The 15,200-nt window shown below is 45.3% G+C and overlaps 1 protein-coding gene across 1 annotated transcript in view; it reads right to left on the bottom strand.

Annotated features, from left to right (window-relative positions):
* Positions 1–2,530: 2,530 nt before the first annotated feature.
* LOC119396864 (fibroblast growth factor 9) overlaps positions 2,531–15,200 on the bottom strand; it is a 126,684-nt gene continuing 114,014 nt past the window's right edge. The window contains exon 3 of the mRNA XM_037664214.2: positions 2,531–10,238. Within this exon, the coding sequence (XP_037520142.1) occupies positions 10,035–10,238 (204 nt within the window). The 3' untranslated portion in view covers positions 2,531–10,034. The remainder of the gene's footprint in view (positions 10,239–15,200) is intronic.

Genomic DNA, 15,200 nt, shown 5'->3' with positions numbered 1-15,200 from the left:
GCTGCCCTGATGCAACAGGCACGCTCAGTGCTCTGCGCGGCCGTTGCAACGAGCTGCATTGCTGATTATTCGCTTGCCTGAAACTGTTGAAAAAAAAAAAAAAAAGCTTCCGTTGTTACTGTTCTCACGGAGGATCTTCTTCACTGTTTGCAGCGCTACGGCCACTTTCGCCACCATGCCTGCCTATATATATATATATATATATAGCACTCCTTGGGCACATTATAGTTCACCGCAGGGTGAAGTAGAATGAATTGAAGCAAATTGAAGCGCAGGTGAGAGTAGAATAGTAGAGTATGAAGTATTTTTCTTGACAAGTGTATTTGTTTCGTCACGTGCAGCTAAGCTCGAACATTTCTCGAACCGGTTATACCCTCTATTCCGCAGCGTTCATTGCCGAGGCTCCGTTCATAAAAGAAGGCAGAGTATCTTTGTCTGATTGATTGATTGTGGAATACAGAGTTCCGTTGTTTTACAAAATAATCAATATAACCGAATTCAGTTTATTTTGTTTTTTTTCCCCATTTATTCTTCGTACTTGTGATCACAGCAGACTTTGTTTTCTTGATTTCTAAAGTTATTTTCTAAAATGAACTGCTTTCTTAACCTTTATGTTTAAGCGCCATTATTTAAAGAATGCGCTTGTCTGTACCAGCGTCATTCTGACCGTTCAATATTTTCATTTTTCCTAAATGGATTGCAGGCTTGTTTCTATATATGACGAAAATGTCAAAGAACTTATCGCAAACAGTCAATCAGAAAGTATTCTTCCCTGTGACGCTACGCAGTGTGCTGCTGCGCATTAGCTTTTAGCATGCTGCTGCGCATTAGCATTAACTTAACGCATTAGCTTTTGAAGTTTAACTAGAAAAAATCATCAGTAGCAACATAACATTTCAGTACTCGCACTTACCTGGCAGCGCAGCACAGTGCGAGTTATGCAGTGCTAAACGAAGTTACTTTCTTGGTATCTCCTTCAAAAAACAAGCAATTAAGTTCCGTCATTAAAGGGACACTAAGAGCAAAACAATTTTTCTCATATTAGTGATGTACTCTTTCACGATACCAAAAACACCAGGCTTGCTGCGAGAAGACGCTTAGTAAGCGAGAAAACGCGCCAAAACAAAACGTAGGTCTCGACGCCACCTTGAAGATTCCGCATCAATCGCCGTGACGTCACATGTTTTGACGGCGCCTTCTAGGGACTATGTCGTTCCTAATCGGTAAAAATGAAGTATTGTCCTCTGAGGAGCTCATAGACTTAACATACCAAGTTTGGGGTAATTTTGTTGAGCCAATGGCGTCAAAATACGATAAATACACTTTGAAATCCGTGACGTGACGCGGGAAGATTTTGGCGCGAAATTTAAAAATGAAACTTTGAACTTTATTTTCTCCTCTATTAATAAACCTATGATGACTAAATTAACGACATTAGAGTTCTCAGAGCACAATGTATCGATCTAAACCAATTCATTGTTTCTCTTTAGCGTCCCTTTAAGTATCGGTCACCCATATTTCATCTGGATAATTTAAAGGTTAAAAATATTTAGACCGTTTATAATCGCCAATTTTTAACGTGAAGCGGCGGAAAACACTCGCTAACTTTCTTTCATTACGGCTGTTAGCAACAATGTCACCTATGGCAGAATGAACGAAAGAAGGGGAATTTTAAGGGTTCGTTTTTTTCTTTTTTAGACACGACATTAATGTGAACTATAACCGACAGTCAAGCCAAGGAAAGTATAGGGGATGTTATTTGTGGTAATTGAGATATAAATGAGAAGAAATTGAAGTGGACGAAAATATCACTTACCGTCTGCAGGAACCGAACCTACAACCTTCGAATAACGCTTCCGATGCTCTACGGCGGCGGTAATCCTACCGCCCACTTTATCGGACATATCTGTGCATTTTAAACCTGGGAGTGGTAATCAGCGCCGCTCGAAGTCATGACGGCAAGTGTGGTACGTGACGCCAGCAGGCAGAAAAAGAGTGTTCTATCGTGGAATCAGTGCCGTCTCACGCAAGATCGACGCCAGCAGCTCTTTGCGGAGAACAGAGGCAATGGCCGAGTCTGCATATGCGGATATACTTTTAAGCATGTCTAGGAGCTAGTTTTTACTGGCAATTGAATGCTAAGCATGTGAATGAGGCGATATGTTTAGTTGGACTTTCCTGGTTACCTTTGTCCACAGCAGACCGCGGGTTGTGTTCAAACGTAAAAAGAAACCGTACGTGCCTCACTTACTTTTTATCTGTTGAATCGACTGCTGCGCCACCTAGTTCAAGGCTTAAAACTTTCTATGGTTGTCAGAACATATAGCGTCCTATAGATGGTCACACAGCGGAATATGAAATAACTAAAAAATAAGGGATTCGAATAAAAGAAAAGTCATTGCTATTAGGCTAACAGCATTTATTGTACGCCGCTAAGCGTTTCTTTCTTTTTTTTTTTTCCCAATAAGCGTGGACACGAGGTCGTTTTTTCCTGTTGACCAATCGAAAAAAAAAACAAAATACAATCGTGTGCAGTTGCGAAAGAAGAAATGTTTATTTCGTAGAAGCTTCCACTGCAAGGCTTTCAAGAGTTCTACAGCACGTCTTGTACACAGGGTCAAAAAAAAAAAAAACACAAATGTCGTACAATACTATATTATATCATTATGTGAACACAATATAAACGAATAAAAAAAATCTGACGCATCGCTATATGCACATCTATGCTACAGTAACAACTATACCACACTGCGCTTGATGCGAAAAAAAAAGGGGGGGGGGGAGCGTGCTTACGGGGCAGTTTTGTGACGATTTGTCAGTGCCCGCTTTTTGATGATTTCAGCTTCTGGACCCTTAAATTAGTTCGGTCACACAATTTCAAGATCCATACCAGATATCATATACATCGGTCTATGAGACGGATGCGTATACCCGTACGACTCGATTTCCCTTTCCAATGCACGGAAAATTTGTGTCTTCTGACTAATTTTAAGGTCGATCACACATGATATGTGAGCCACATTCTTTGTTGATTCAGAACACTAGCAAACATCAATGTAAAATGCGGGGACAAAGCAACACATTGATACCACACGAAAAAAAAAAAAAAAGTAGTATATGTACAAGACATGTGCATGCTTTACATTTGATGAGCGAGTTTGGTATATGCATATAGACTATCTACACTTAAAGCTATGAGCCTGGATACGAATGCAGACGAAAAATTGGGACAAAGCCGTAATAATGGCAGCGTCCGAGCGTACAACTTGCCTACAGCAGGAAGAAAACATCTTTAAATAGCGACAACGCGACTGTGAAAATTCTTTACTGCACGGAACTAGTGTGCAAATCACTTTCAGCCGGTAACACGCTTTGCCTGTATTCATTCGTAATTCTGTGCAAAGAGAGGTCTCAGATAACTAAAATCTGCCTTTAGGAACTGCCTATTGTTGTACGTTCAACTGTTAATACTTCAGATGCGGGCAGTGGTTTTGTGTCAGCACCAACAGCCAATAGCAAAGGGCCGCTAGAAAAGTATAAAAGTATAAAAGTGAAAAACCACGCTTTATATGTCGATCGTCGATTGCACACCTTAGCTGTGAGGCGGCGTAGCCATCTTTTTAATTGCATTGTACATTTTGTCACTGTGACCTTCGTCACGCTATACAGTACGGTGCCAGTCTGGATATATCTCATTGCTTGAGCATTCGGAGTGACACACTTTAATTGAACTACAGTACAAACGCTGTAGTTCGAGCGAGGGAGGCCGTACAAAATGCCGTACAGTACTAATACACCAATAGCACAACTTGCGAGGTGCCGTAGAAAATCTAACAAAAGCTGCACTGACACATTCCCTCTCACACACGCTCATCACTCGTTCACCGGAAGCCCTTCAAGTGTAAAATTCTCAAAATGCATCTCAAACGACTTTCCAGCACACGATGCCGTCTTTCCAGCACGTGATAGCAACACTGGGTACAACATTTGGATTCAAGTTCCTTCTGAGATTTGGTACATTTTAGTCAGGTTTCTCAGAAATGGCGTACATTTCTGGCTTGCAGTAAACGGGCCACACTGGACGTAGATGAAGAAGATTGTGATGTTTTTGGCAACACTGTAGATCGGAGAACCCCTGTTGCCGACTGCAGACACAACAGGTTCGAAGCAATCCTGAACGTGTGGTTTCCGTCCGTCCTTTCGCTACTGGTCCCCTGAACAGCCACCTTTTAATTGGCGACTAAGGTACGACGTTCAGAATAAACCAAGCAGATTGGTTCCGTTCAACACGTACACTATGTTCACTTCCACAGCCGATGTTCGATCGTATTCGGGATGTTTAAAAGTATACTAAATAGAATACGAAGTTTAGCTTAATTGGTAAGTTACATTTCTACAATCCGAAAAAAGTCACTTACGCCTTTCAATTGCAGGCTTAGTAAGATGTAAAAGCCGAGAAAAAAAAAAGCCTAAGACTGAACGCGATGCCACCTTGTAGTTACCGCACCAGCTAGCTGTGACGTCATGGGATTTGATGGCGTCTGTTTGAATCTAGGTGATTATTTAGCGGTAACAATTGATTTAATTGTATTCTAAGAGAGCCAAAGACTAAACTTAGCTAGTGTAGATAACTTTTACTGCGCCACGACGACCTCAATACAGGAAAACACTCCAGAATACTTCACGTCACACTGACGTACCAGTGCTGAAGTAAGGCGCGAAATTCAAATAAAGCAAGTACGGAATTCATTTTATCATCTGTTAGCGAACCTCTCACACAAAAATTGGCCGAAATATACTTTTAAAACTGTACGCTATCAGTGCAACCTTATTTCTTTTCAGTGTACCTGTACGGGTACATCACAACGACGGAATTCAGAACTATAGAAACAACACGTATGGAGTGTACTACAGCCCAGCACGAGCATATTGAATGTGTTGAAAGTTGATATCTTGCTGACATTCACTGTGCGACTTCTCTGACTGTACAGTTCACACAGCACTCATACGAAACTGGCTTACTCGCGCGCTCAAACTCGACGAACACGTTCAGGACACTTTACAAAGCAGCAAAACTAATCTGCGTGAAGAACGCAGAAAATGGCAGTGAGGTTCGAAAGAAAGACCCATGGTTATGAAAGGATGCAAGCTCGGTTACTGGGGTCATTAAACACGCGTCACGATGAAGTAAAATGTGTCGGGGAAACAATGCGATGACGTTACCTGAGTATTACTCGAGTATACATACCAGCCAAAAATGGCACGTCCGCAAAGAAAAAAAAAACAGAAATTGTTGCGTTATTGTCAAATTAAAACCAGAGGACGCTTGTCGCGTTCTCTGCAGTCTTACATAAGTAAGTGTATCTTATCATTTATGTTTATTTTCTAAAAGCATTTTTGATGAGCTATAGCTAGGCACGTAATGAAGACGTTTAAGTTGTGAAGTTTAAGCTGTTAAGTAATGAAGACGTTTAAGCCGTGCCCCTGATCATCCGCCTGTAGTTGCTGGTTCTGCTGATTCCTTTTTTTTTTCTGATTCTTTCTGTTGTGACGATATAGTGCGTGTCGTCAAAGCTGTCAATAATGATGCTGCAATTTTTTCAGGACAGGGATGGACAAAGCGTGCACAACATTATTTTGAACCTAGTGTCACGCAGGAAAATACGGTATCGATAACTGAGGAAGTTTAGCAGAAAAGTGTGTTTGACAGCAGAACCTGGTGCCGGCACAAGTTCTCTTTTTTTGTATGTGTTAAGACGTTCAGTTTACAACTTCACTGTCATCATTGACAACGTTTTCTGTTACACTTTGGTGACTAATATGGGACAAGCATCTCCCATTTCTTCGTGATACGTCGAAGGAGAAAATCATTGCGCTTAATTTGCTGTTATTCGCAGCGTTACTGACCACATTAACTTACACGGCGGCTCTGTGCGTACTATTAGATCCTCGAAAGTTTTCCCCCGCAATCCGGCTTTCGCACTCAAGAACGACAATCGCAACATTTCGCCTAGCAGATGCGCTTCCTCAATAATACATAAAAACAAAACATTGCCTTCGTTCGCCGCCCGCTGACAATATTTCAACTTTCGGTTGTGTCTGATCAGCCCCCACTACAAATTCTTTTCTTTCCAAATCTCTTGTGCATGCATTTGACTCTGCGCTGTAGATGTTACGCACACTTGCTCTTTTCATATGCCGAGGCCGTGGATTTCCCTGCCCTTGCTTTTAAACTTCCCATCTCTTCAGAAGTTGTGTGCTTCCTTATGCGTCTCTCTGAGGCTGCATGCTGTACCTCAGAGCACGGCTCTAAAGGCAAAAACCCTATGGCTATCGAGTTACGTCCAGAGTATACGAAGTACACTGAAGTGCAGATGCGCTTCGCAGTAAAGTCAGGGCTACTCCTCTAGAGTCTAAGACAGGAAGGGCAAAACTCGGTGCTACAAAGTTGGTGTGCGGCTCTGGGCAGCAAACGCCAGTCTCAAGGGCCATTTCACTAGGCACAGCACAGTATAAAAAAAAAAAGAAGGGCCGACAAAAGCTAGTGAGGTAGGTAACGATTGACTGCATGCGACGTCCCTCAGTTGGGGACTTTCTAAATGCCTCTATACTAGCAATAGCCTTGTCGTCGCTAGTGCCCGTATGTAGAAAATATAGATGGAGTTTTCGGAGTATGCTTAAGGAGGCTATAGATATAGAAATACTCAAACACAGTTCGCTAGGCCGTACCTTTCGCAGGCTTGACAGCGAAACTAAGTGAATGGCTACTGCTATAGAGTAAACAATTCAACTTTTATATTCAGTACGCTGCTTATTGGAAAGTCAGCGAGCAAGTATTCAGATGTCAAGGTATAATTTGCTATAGGGGAGTCCTTGTAATGTCACGCGCATGGCGCGCTGCTATGCTGAGATAAAGTGGCAGAGACTTTGGTTAGGAACGTGTTCATCGCCTGGAAGACGATGTGATATACATTTTTTTTTTCGTTGTATGAGAAACGATGCGTTAGGAAAATGAGGAAAGGCAGCAGATGCCTTTTTTCAAAGGCAGTGCTGCCTGTGAAGCGATGTTAATAAATAAAGGGTACAAAAGACAACTGTGGAAGCGTCTTTAGTTTAGTTGAACATATCCTAAAAAAAAAAAGATGAAGTTTTGTCGGGTGACATTATACTTCGAACGCTCACCGAGATAAATTCGGTAGATGTAATAGCGAAACAGGTAAGTTGCGAATTCATAGTGATTTAGATACAGGTTTTTCGATGAAAGGAATGAGCACAAAATAAATAGCGTGAGATAAACGATTGCGTCGAATCGTAGAAAACATAGGAGATGTGTGAGCCGGGATTATTGCGCCAGAGCTGATAAATATTTGTCCCGAACACTGCTCATCGTACTGGTTCCCGCGCATTAATTTTCTAGCGGTGAACCTCCGCTCAGTTGGAAATTATTAGACAACGAGGAACAAGTGTTTCATTCACGAATGTTATCGAGTGAGCGCTTAACGGCGTAGTTGGTTTCAACTCTCTATTGGTGAACGGTATACATATTGGAGCCTTACTACAACTCTCGCAAACATTTGCACAGGGCATTGAGAGAAAGGGTTTTCTCCCGTTTAACGAAAAAAATAGAAAAGAAAGACATAGGAGAAAGAGAGAAGGACGAGGCTTAGAGCGCTGATGCCCCGCGTAGTGTAAACATGAGCTTTTTTTTTCTTTTTAGTGTTTCAGATCTTTTAAACTCTTGCTAGCGCCGGGGCTCCTGGACCTTACTACGAAAGGAACAGAAATGCAAGAAACGATCGAACTTGTACTTCACACACGAATATGCACGTTAAAAAAAAAAAAGAATCTGAACACCAGGAAGACCCACTTCAGACGTCGCTTCGTGGTTCGCGTAAGGCGTGTGCCCCTCAACTGGTATATATACAAAAACACATTACAATGCTTAAAGCTACTATTTATAGCTATGGCAGTAGAAAACAATAAAAATGCATGGCTAGTAGCAGCTCAGGACGAATGCCTGCAGCAAGACGGCCAGCTTAAGCGAGGCCGTACACGCTTACGAAGGAGTAGTCACGGATGACGAAGCGACACCTGCGGTAGTAGGCCACTGCACGCGATCAGACAGTATACCAAACAATATTTGTGTGCGCGGCTCTCGCATACAGGAGGCACTAATACCGAATGACACGGTGCACCATCTTGTTTGTACGAGATCACGTGATGTCTGAGGACGAATGAAGGTAGTTGTCCTTGCATTTCATTGTCGCCGTGAGGGAGCATAGATAGCCTGTCTCGTCATTGTTTAAAAAGCACGGTTTTGACCACGCAGGTTTCTGACGATAAAGGCGGCCGAAGGCCCCGGATGTTGCATTCCTGGAACGGCTTACTTCCCATCTTTACTTCCGGTAAGCCAGGGACCAAAGGCAGGCCATTGCGAAGCACGTCATCGCTTCATTTTAATTTTTTCATTCATTGTGAAACCTGTCTTTTGGACTCGAGACAAAGCGGGGGGGGGGGGGGGCGCTGCGGCGAAGCTTTACCTCCCCCGACGGAGAGACCTGCGCATGCCAGTGATAGGCTTTGTGAACGCTACACCATCCGGCTCGCCCCGTCGTCACGTTAGGGCACTCCTCCTTCACCGGCAAATCTAGATCTTCGCATAATCAGTGTTGCGAAGCTAGCGTATAAACATCACAAAACGCTGGGTGCGCATTGCGTCGGCACGTTGTCACAACTCCTCGAGCAACAATACGGCGCTTGTGGGGACACCGTCTCTTTTCATGACTGCGAGCAGCTTTGTGTGCATCACATAAAGACCAAAAAAAGAAATGAACATGCACATACACGATACTGTAGTAACTCAAGATAACACAGCCTTTGTCCGTTCCACAAGCGTACACTGTCCACCCCACTTTGCGATGGTCTCCAAGCGTCGTAGAAGGGTACACACAGTCCAGACGCCAGCAGTGCGTTGAATTCAGCGAGACGAAACAATCGGATGTGCCTATGCAGTGACACTCCTAAAAGTGCTACCGGGCATTCAGCACACGCCAACAGAGACGTACGTAAGTGTCGTACTTACATCGCAGGAATAATTGTTTCTTACTTTATCTGAAGAGCAGAACAAGTTACACATGCTTTCGTGATGTGAACACAAAATCGCCAAATGTTCTTGAATCCAAACTGGGCACAACAGAACCTGTTGTTTCAACATTTAAAAAACGCTGCGAACATTCGTTGCCGTTTACGAGCAGAACACAAATTTACGACGTAATAAGAGTTAAATTATGCGGTTAGTTGCCCCTGTTGTGGTTCGGCACCGGGTTATTGACAAAATTTTGTTCGTGGCAATTCAGGAAGACATGGGTAAACCAAAACTACACTCATTCGGCCTATGCGCACGAAGCAGCTTTGTTTATAGAAGTCACTTGATCGTACAGAGCGCCTCTCACTGAACTTTTTCTTCGTGCTAGAACCAGAGCTGCGGTAGCGCGTTCGCTTCTACGTTCATCAACGATATTATCGCGCGCCAATAAGCGCACGGCGAGAGAACTGAGTGGTGAAATGTGAAACGCAGTATCGTAGTTCTTGTTGCAGCAAAATGAAGAAAATAATCTGCGGCGAAGAACATGCGCGGCAGCGGATAAGTCTTGGAACAAGCACAGGCTCCATGGTCCGCACAGAAAGTGCAGCAAGACGCATCGGCCTGTTGTGAGCGGCCGAGTCAGGGCGAGCTCTGGTGGAAGGCGGCCATTCTGCGGCAACCGTAGGTGCCGACCACTGGCAACCATGAAACGACACGGTAATGTCGAAGTATGTCGTTGATCTCGGAGACTCGAACAACGGCACTGTAGCAGAATTAGTCCGGCGGGACCGGTTTTTCACTCTGGTGCTGTCACCGGCGATGTCGTGTGCCGCACGGCACGGGGCAACGGTCGCACCAAACAGTCTCGCAGTCAGCAGGGAGGCCTCAGGGTTTTTTTGGGGAGAGAACGACGGCTACAGCTGTTCGGTACAGCGCAGGTCTTTGGGGCTCATGGCTTGAAGTCCTTGACGCTTCGGGGCAGGAAGTTGGTGCCTTTCTGTCGTGGCCGGCGACCCCTCTTGACGTGTCCGTTCTTGCCGATGGACAGGTACCACCGCCAGCGCGTACCACGCGAGTAGCGCATGGACGAGAAAGTGGTGTACGAGTTGGGCAGCTCGGTCAGCTGGAAGATGCACTTCTCCGAGCGTCGCTTCTGCGAAGACAAAAGAAGAACGACAAGACGTCAGCACAGTTCGCTCTCCATATTTTTTAAAGATAAAAAGGGCATGGTTATTAGACTAGCTCTCCTTAAACATTCATAATCATGACAAGTTACTAAAACTTCTTAAAGAGACTTCATATAGTGGCATGCCTCGAATGACGGGAGGTGTGCCAAGTAAAAAAAAAAAAAAAAATACTAGAGGTAAAATACGCACACAACAGCAACTGAGAAAGTTAGAGAGTAATGCGAATGTAAAGGGAAAAAAATCAGTAGACGAATTCAGAAGTGGGTTATGATCAATGCAATTGATTGAAGCAGGGCATTGACAGTGTCAGCACGGTAGCAGAGGAACTACACGAACATATTACGAAAGCTCTGCCTAAGCTATTGTGCATGACGTTAGGGGTGACACAATTCATAAGCTGATGCAAGTGCACGTGACGCGATTCACTATCCCTGTGACAATAATGTTTGGTAAACGCTTCATAATCAGCTACATATATGTCACTGTATATTTTATTGCTATACCTTCGGTTAAGAGCAAGCCAGAAAAAGTTCTATGCAGGCCCGCGTTGATATGTATAGTAGTGAACGTTAAAAAATCCTGCTTTGTATCAAGGGCTACGAGAGGTACATTCACGTACGCTATGATCAATAACGCCAGTTCGAATGGCAGGTACATAGCAGGTCCGCATACACACCACACGTAAGCGTGCGAGCAACTTCATGTTTTGAGATACTTGAAGCAGCTGCTCAGGCGAACAGTTGTGTGGTGGGGAGGCAGCCGCATAGAAAACGTACACGATGCGAGGACAATGGTGCCTTAATCACTCATCGTGTGCCAACTGCAACATTGTATCTGAAAATGTTATAGCGTGCTACGTCCCCACCATGTTTGTGCGGTATCTAGCTCGACTCGAAGCGTTGTTTTAAGCACCGCATCCTAGGCAATTCAGCTCAGAAAACTATCTGTCACCCTGTCCAGCTCGGCATTAGAAAATGGTAATAACTGATTAAACGGTAGCATCCTAAACCGTGCTTCGTGCGACATGCAGCCCCGCGGGACAAACCGATGTGCCAACAACACGTCCGCTTTGAAGTTTGTGTTATAGTTAGTGAACCATGCGCCGAAACACAAAGTAGCAGATACAGTTGGGTTTGTTCTTGTCCCTCCTTATTCGTGCTATAGTTCACAATCGATAATCCGGCGCCAAAATACCCAAGTCGCCACATTGTGTTATAGTTCGCTTAAAGGTAGGAGTGACATGCAAACGAGATGCCCCATATCTCCAATGTCGTGAAAAGTGAAATCAGTGCAGAGTTTGAAGAAACTCGCATACTACATGAGCTTTTTAATTAATTATAATTGTTCAGAAAGCGGCGAGCCGACAACAGACGACAGAGCAATCGCCGGTAGCACGCTTTCGCTACACTCTATATCGCCGCTGTGGTGGTGGTCGTGTTAATGCTACAGCAGGTGGGACAGACATTGCCAGCAGTTTTTCCGCCCGATCAAGCGTCTCTTTTCTCGTCAAACACGTCTCCTCGAGTCATTCAATCCAGTATTTCGCAGATATGTGAAAATGATGCGCGACACTTTCTTGCGCACTATCCAGTGGTCCAGTCAGGAAAAACTATCTGTTCTACGAATTCGCGAGGGAACCTTCTAATCATTGTCGAGAATCCTCCAGCATTCAGAAGAGGAGCGCGTGCAGGATGCCCACTTCACTGCACTTATAGTGCAACGCGGAGAAGCAGCACGGCTGCCTTTGAAGTTTCATGCACAAGTGTAGGGTGATCCTGTCCTTAATATACCGGTGCATAGCAGTGTGACTTCCGTGAGGCTAAGTCTCTTATCGAAAAATGAAAAAAAGAAAGAAAAGATGTGGTGAAGTCTCCAAACCGAACGAAGGTAGCAACGAATTGTCTTTTTAGAGAGTTGGTGATTCTGCGACCGAATCTCTCACTGTTTAATGCGGCGAAAGCGCCGCCTGTCAGCGTTTCTTTAACATTTTTAATCTTATAATAATATCTGGCGTTGAACGTCCCAAAACCACGATATGATTATGAGGGACGCCGTAGTGGAGGGCTGCGGAAATTTCGACCATCTGGTGTTCTTTAACATCCAGTAACATCGCACAGTACACGGGTCTCTAGCATTTCGCCTCTATCGAAATGCGACCGCCGCGGCCGGGATCGAACCCGCAACCTCTGGGTCAGCAGCCGAGCACCGCAACCGCTACACCACCGCGGCTGACAGTGTCTTAATCTCAAAGGCTATAATAATCTCTAACTGTTTCCTCGTTATAACGTGGTTTCCTCGTCGTCACGCGCACGCGACAGTGCAAAACCAACAAAGTCCGAAAACGTCTTGGCCGCACATCTAACGATTCTATACACAACAGCGTTACACAACACGAGGGACGCCTGCCCGCTCACTGTGCCAAGTTCTATTCTTTGCCGCGATTTCTGTTTCTCGGCGCACGCATGGCATAAATTCTTACTAGTCAGCGGGCGCACATTGCATTTCCTTTCTAAGCGAGAGTGGTCATGCAGGCTTGCGCGAGAAAGTCGCGTAGTGACGTCTCTATACGTATGGCTTGTCGCTATATATCCACATGACGCATCGCCCTTTGCTATTCGAGCGATATATAATTTGCCTCGACGTACCTTAGTGGCCGGTTTCGCTTGCTTCTACACAGTCCGAAGTGCGTAAACAGGTTTCCTGTATCACCATTCACAATCGGACCAACGGCTCAGCCTGTTCTGACGTGGACTCTTGCAGATAGCGTTATAAGAAGTCAAGACTTTCCGGCCGTCTCGCTCGGACAATGGCACAGTCTCTAGGCCAGCAACGTCGTTTTAAGTGCGTGTTTTGAAACCGCATCCACTTACCCAGTGTGAAGTCGGACTGCACTACGCTCGGTAAAAATTTCGCATTTAATTTCCTAGACCGGATATTAATATCCGGTCTCGGATACATTCTTCTCACTTCGCTTTTCTGAAACATCTTTGGAAATATCTCTGGCATCAAAAATACCTTCTCCGACAAGCATACCACGCACGTTCGGATCTTCGACTGTAAACAACCTGTGCACCTTATATACTCTGCTGTCCGCTCTTAATATTGAGATTATTTGACTTAGCATCTCTAGCGCCTCAAACGTCTGCCGTCATTGACGTCAATGAGCAGATCGTTTTCATACAGTGAGCCCTCTTCAGGGGCGTAGCCAAAGGGGGGGGGGGGTGATTTAGGGGGTTCAACACCCTCCCCCGAAAATTTTCAATTTTGCTTGCGTATATATACACGCACACATACAAACGAACGCACAAACATGCATAAAGTATGGTTGACCCCCCCCCCCCCCCCCCCCCCCCCCAGAAAAACATTTCTGGCTACGCCCATGGCCCTCTTACAACAGAAAACATACGCTATACCCCGAATGTGAATTCAACAATACGAGATTAGTCAGCGCTGTTGAATTTAAGCAAGAGATTCTGAGCAGCGGTATTTTTCTAAGCAACAACAGCGCGGCACTGACTTGCCTGAACGTCGCCTCGAAACGTAAGCGTTGTCACTTGCCAGTTTAGCATTGATAAGGTACCCTGCATGGATCAGGCTGACGACCACATCGACAGATCCCAACACGGCCTCCTGCCGACGGATTCGAAGGAGTCCCACTTTTCCCAGTCAACACAATGTGCCTTGCATTCATTGCAGTCAGTGACACACTTAGTGCAACGATAGCGTCGAGCGCAATCGTCGATGAAAAAACTTATCAGCGGGTAAAGCGCGTCGGCATTTATGCATGTGGAATCGATGATTCCAGCTTTATCGTCGGTGGCCACGTTAGTTCAAGAAAAAAAAAAAAAAAGAAAACTCGACTGTTCGCCGTGTGCGCGCAGTCTTATCGGATGAGTATAAATTAATCGTGAAGGTTCCAGACATTCGGGCACGGCCTGCGCAGAACGGTGGTTACGCGTGTAACAGGCTGGTTACATAAAAATACAAAAAGAGGCGCGCATGGCAAATCGTCAGCAGTGACAGGTCTGAAGCCTCGTGCTCTGGAGAATATGTGACTGTCGACTGATTACAATACAGTGCGTCCAGGCAGTTTTGGAAGTCTTTCTTTTACATAGACCTATATTTAGATGAGCTAGGAAACGGATGATTCTTCGCGAGAAAAAGAAAGCGATTATCACCAAGAAAAGAAAGGGCCAAATAAACAAAAAATAACTAACGCGCAAAGAAGAGAAGATTAAAAAAAGAAAGAGTGAGTGGAGGAGCAGTCTTCAAAAAGACGCGTGTTCGTAGACCATCGACCAATCGCTTGCAGGGTGGATGGTCGCACAAAAGCTCCGTCGTCAATCTTAGATATCTTTTTTCGATAGTTCTGGAGCCCTCTAATTTCTGTTTTGTTTTCGGAGTGCCGCTTTCTCGGTCCGAGAAAAGGGAAGAATGGAAGCATCAGAAAAAACGGCTGCACAGGACCTAGCTGGAGGGCACGCAGCATGTCCTCACCGTTGCTTGGCCGTATACGCAGGCTGTTTACCTTCAGCGACGGCTGCTGCGTACACTGCAGCCGTCAGCGACTGTGTAGCTGCCAGTGCCACGCGGGGGGGCCTCCCCTGCGAGAGACGCGCGCCGTAGACAACAATGTCTGCGAGCGACACACGTGCTCTGTCGCGACTCGGTTCCGGAGCCTCCTCTTCCGCGTTCGCCCCCTCTCTCTCGATGCACGGCGCCGGGACGGCACCCGAGCTCGGCGGCGGCGGGAATAGAGACGCGGCGGCAAAGGGGTGAAGCTCTGAGGCGGGACAGGTGGTCAGAGACGACGCCGGAGCGGCCGCCCACCGTTGTGTGCTTGCGTTAAACGCATTGTCGAAAGAGATGGCGAAGTGTGGATGGAAATTCGGTTGTTGCGACGAACTGATTGATGAAAGCTTCTTGCG

Source organism: Rhipicephalus sanguineus, chromosome 6 (genome assembly GCF_013339695.2).
Source record: "Rhipicephalus sanguineus isolate Rsan-2018 chromosome 6, BIME_Rsan_1.4, whole genome shotgun sequence".
Classification (NCBI taxonomy): Eukaryota; Metazoa; Arthropoda; class Arachnida; order Ixodida; family Ixodidae; genus Rhipicephalus; species Rhipicephalus sanguineus.
The sequence above is the reverse complement of the archived record's forward strand: the minus strand, read 5'-3'. Positions and strand labels throughout refer to the sequence as shown.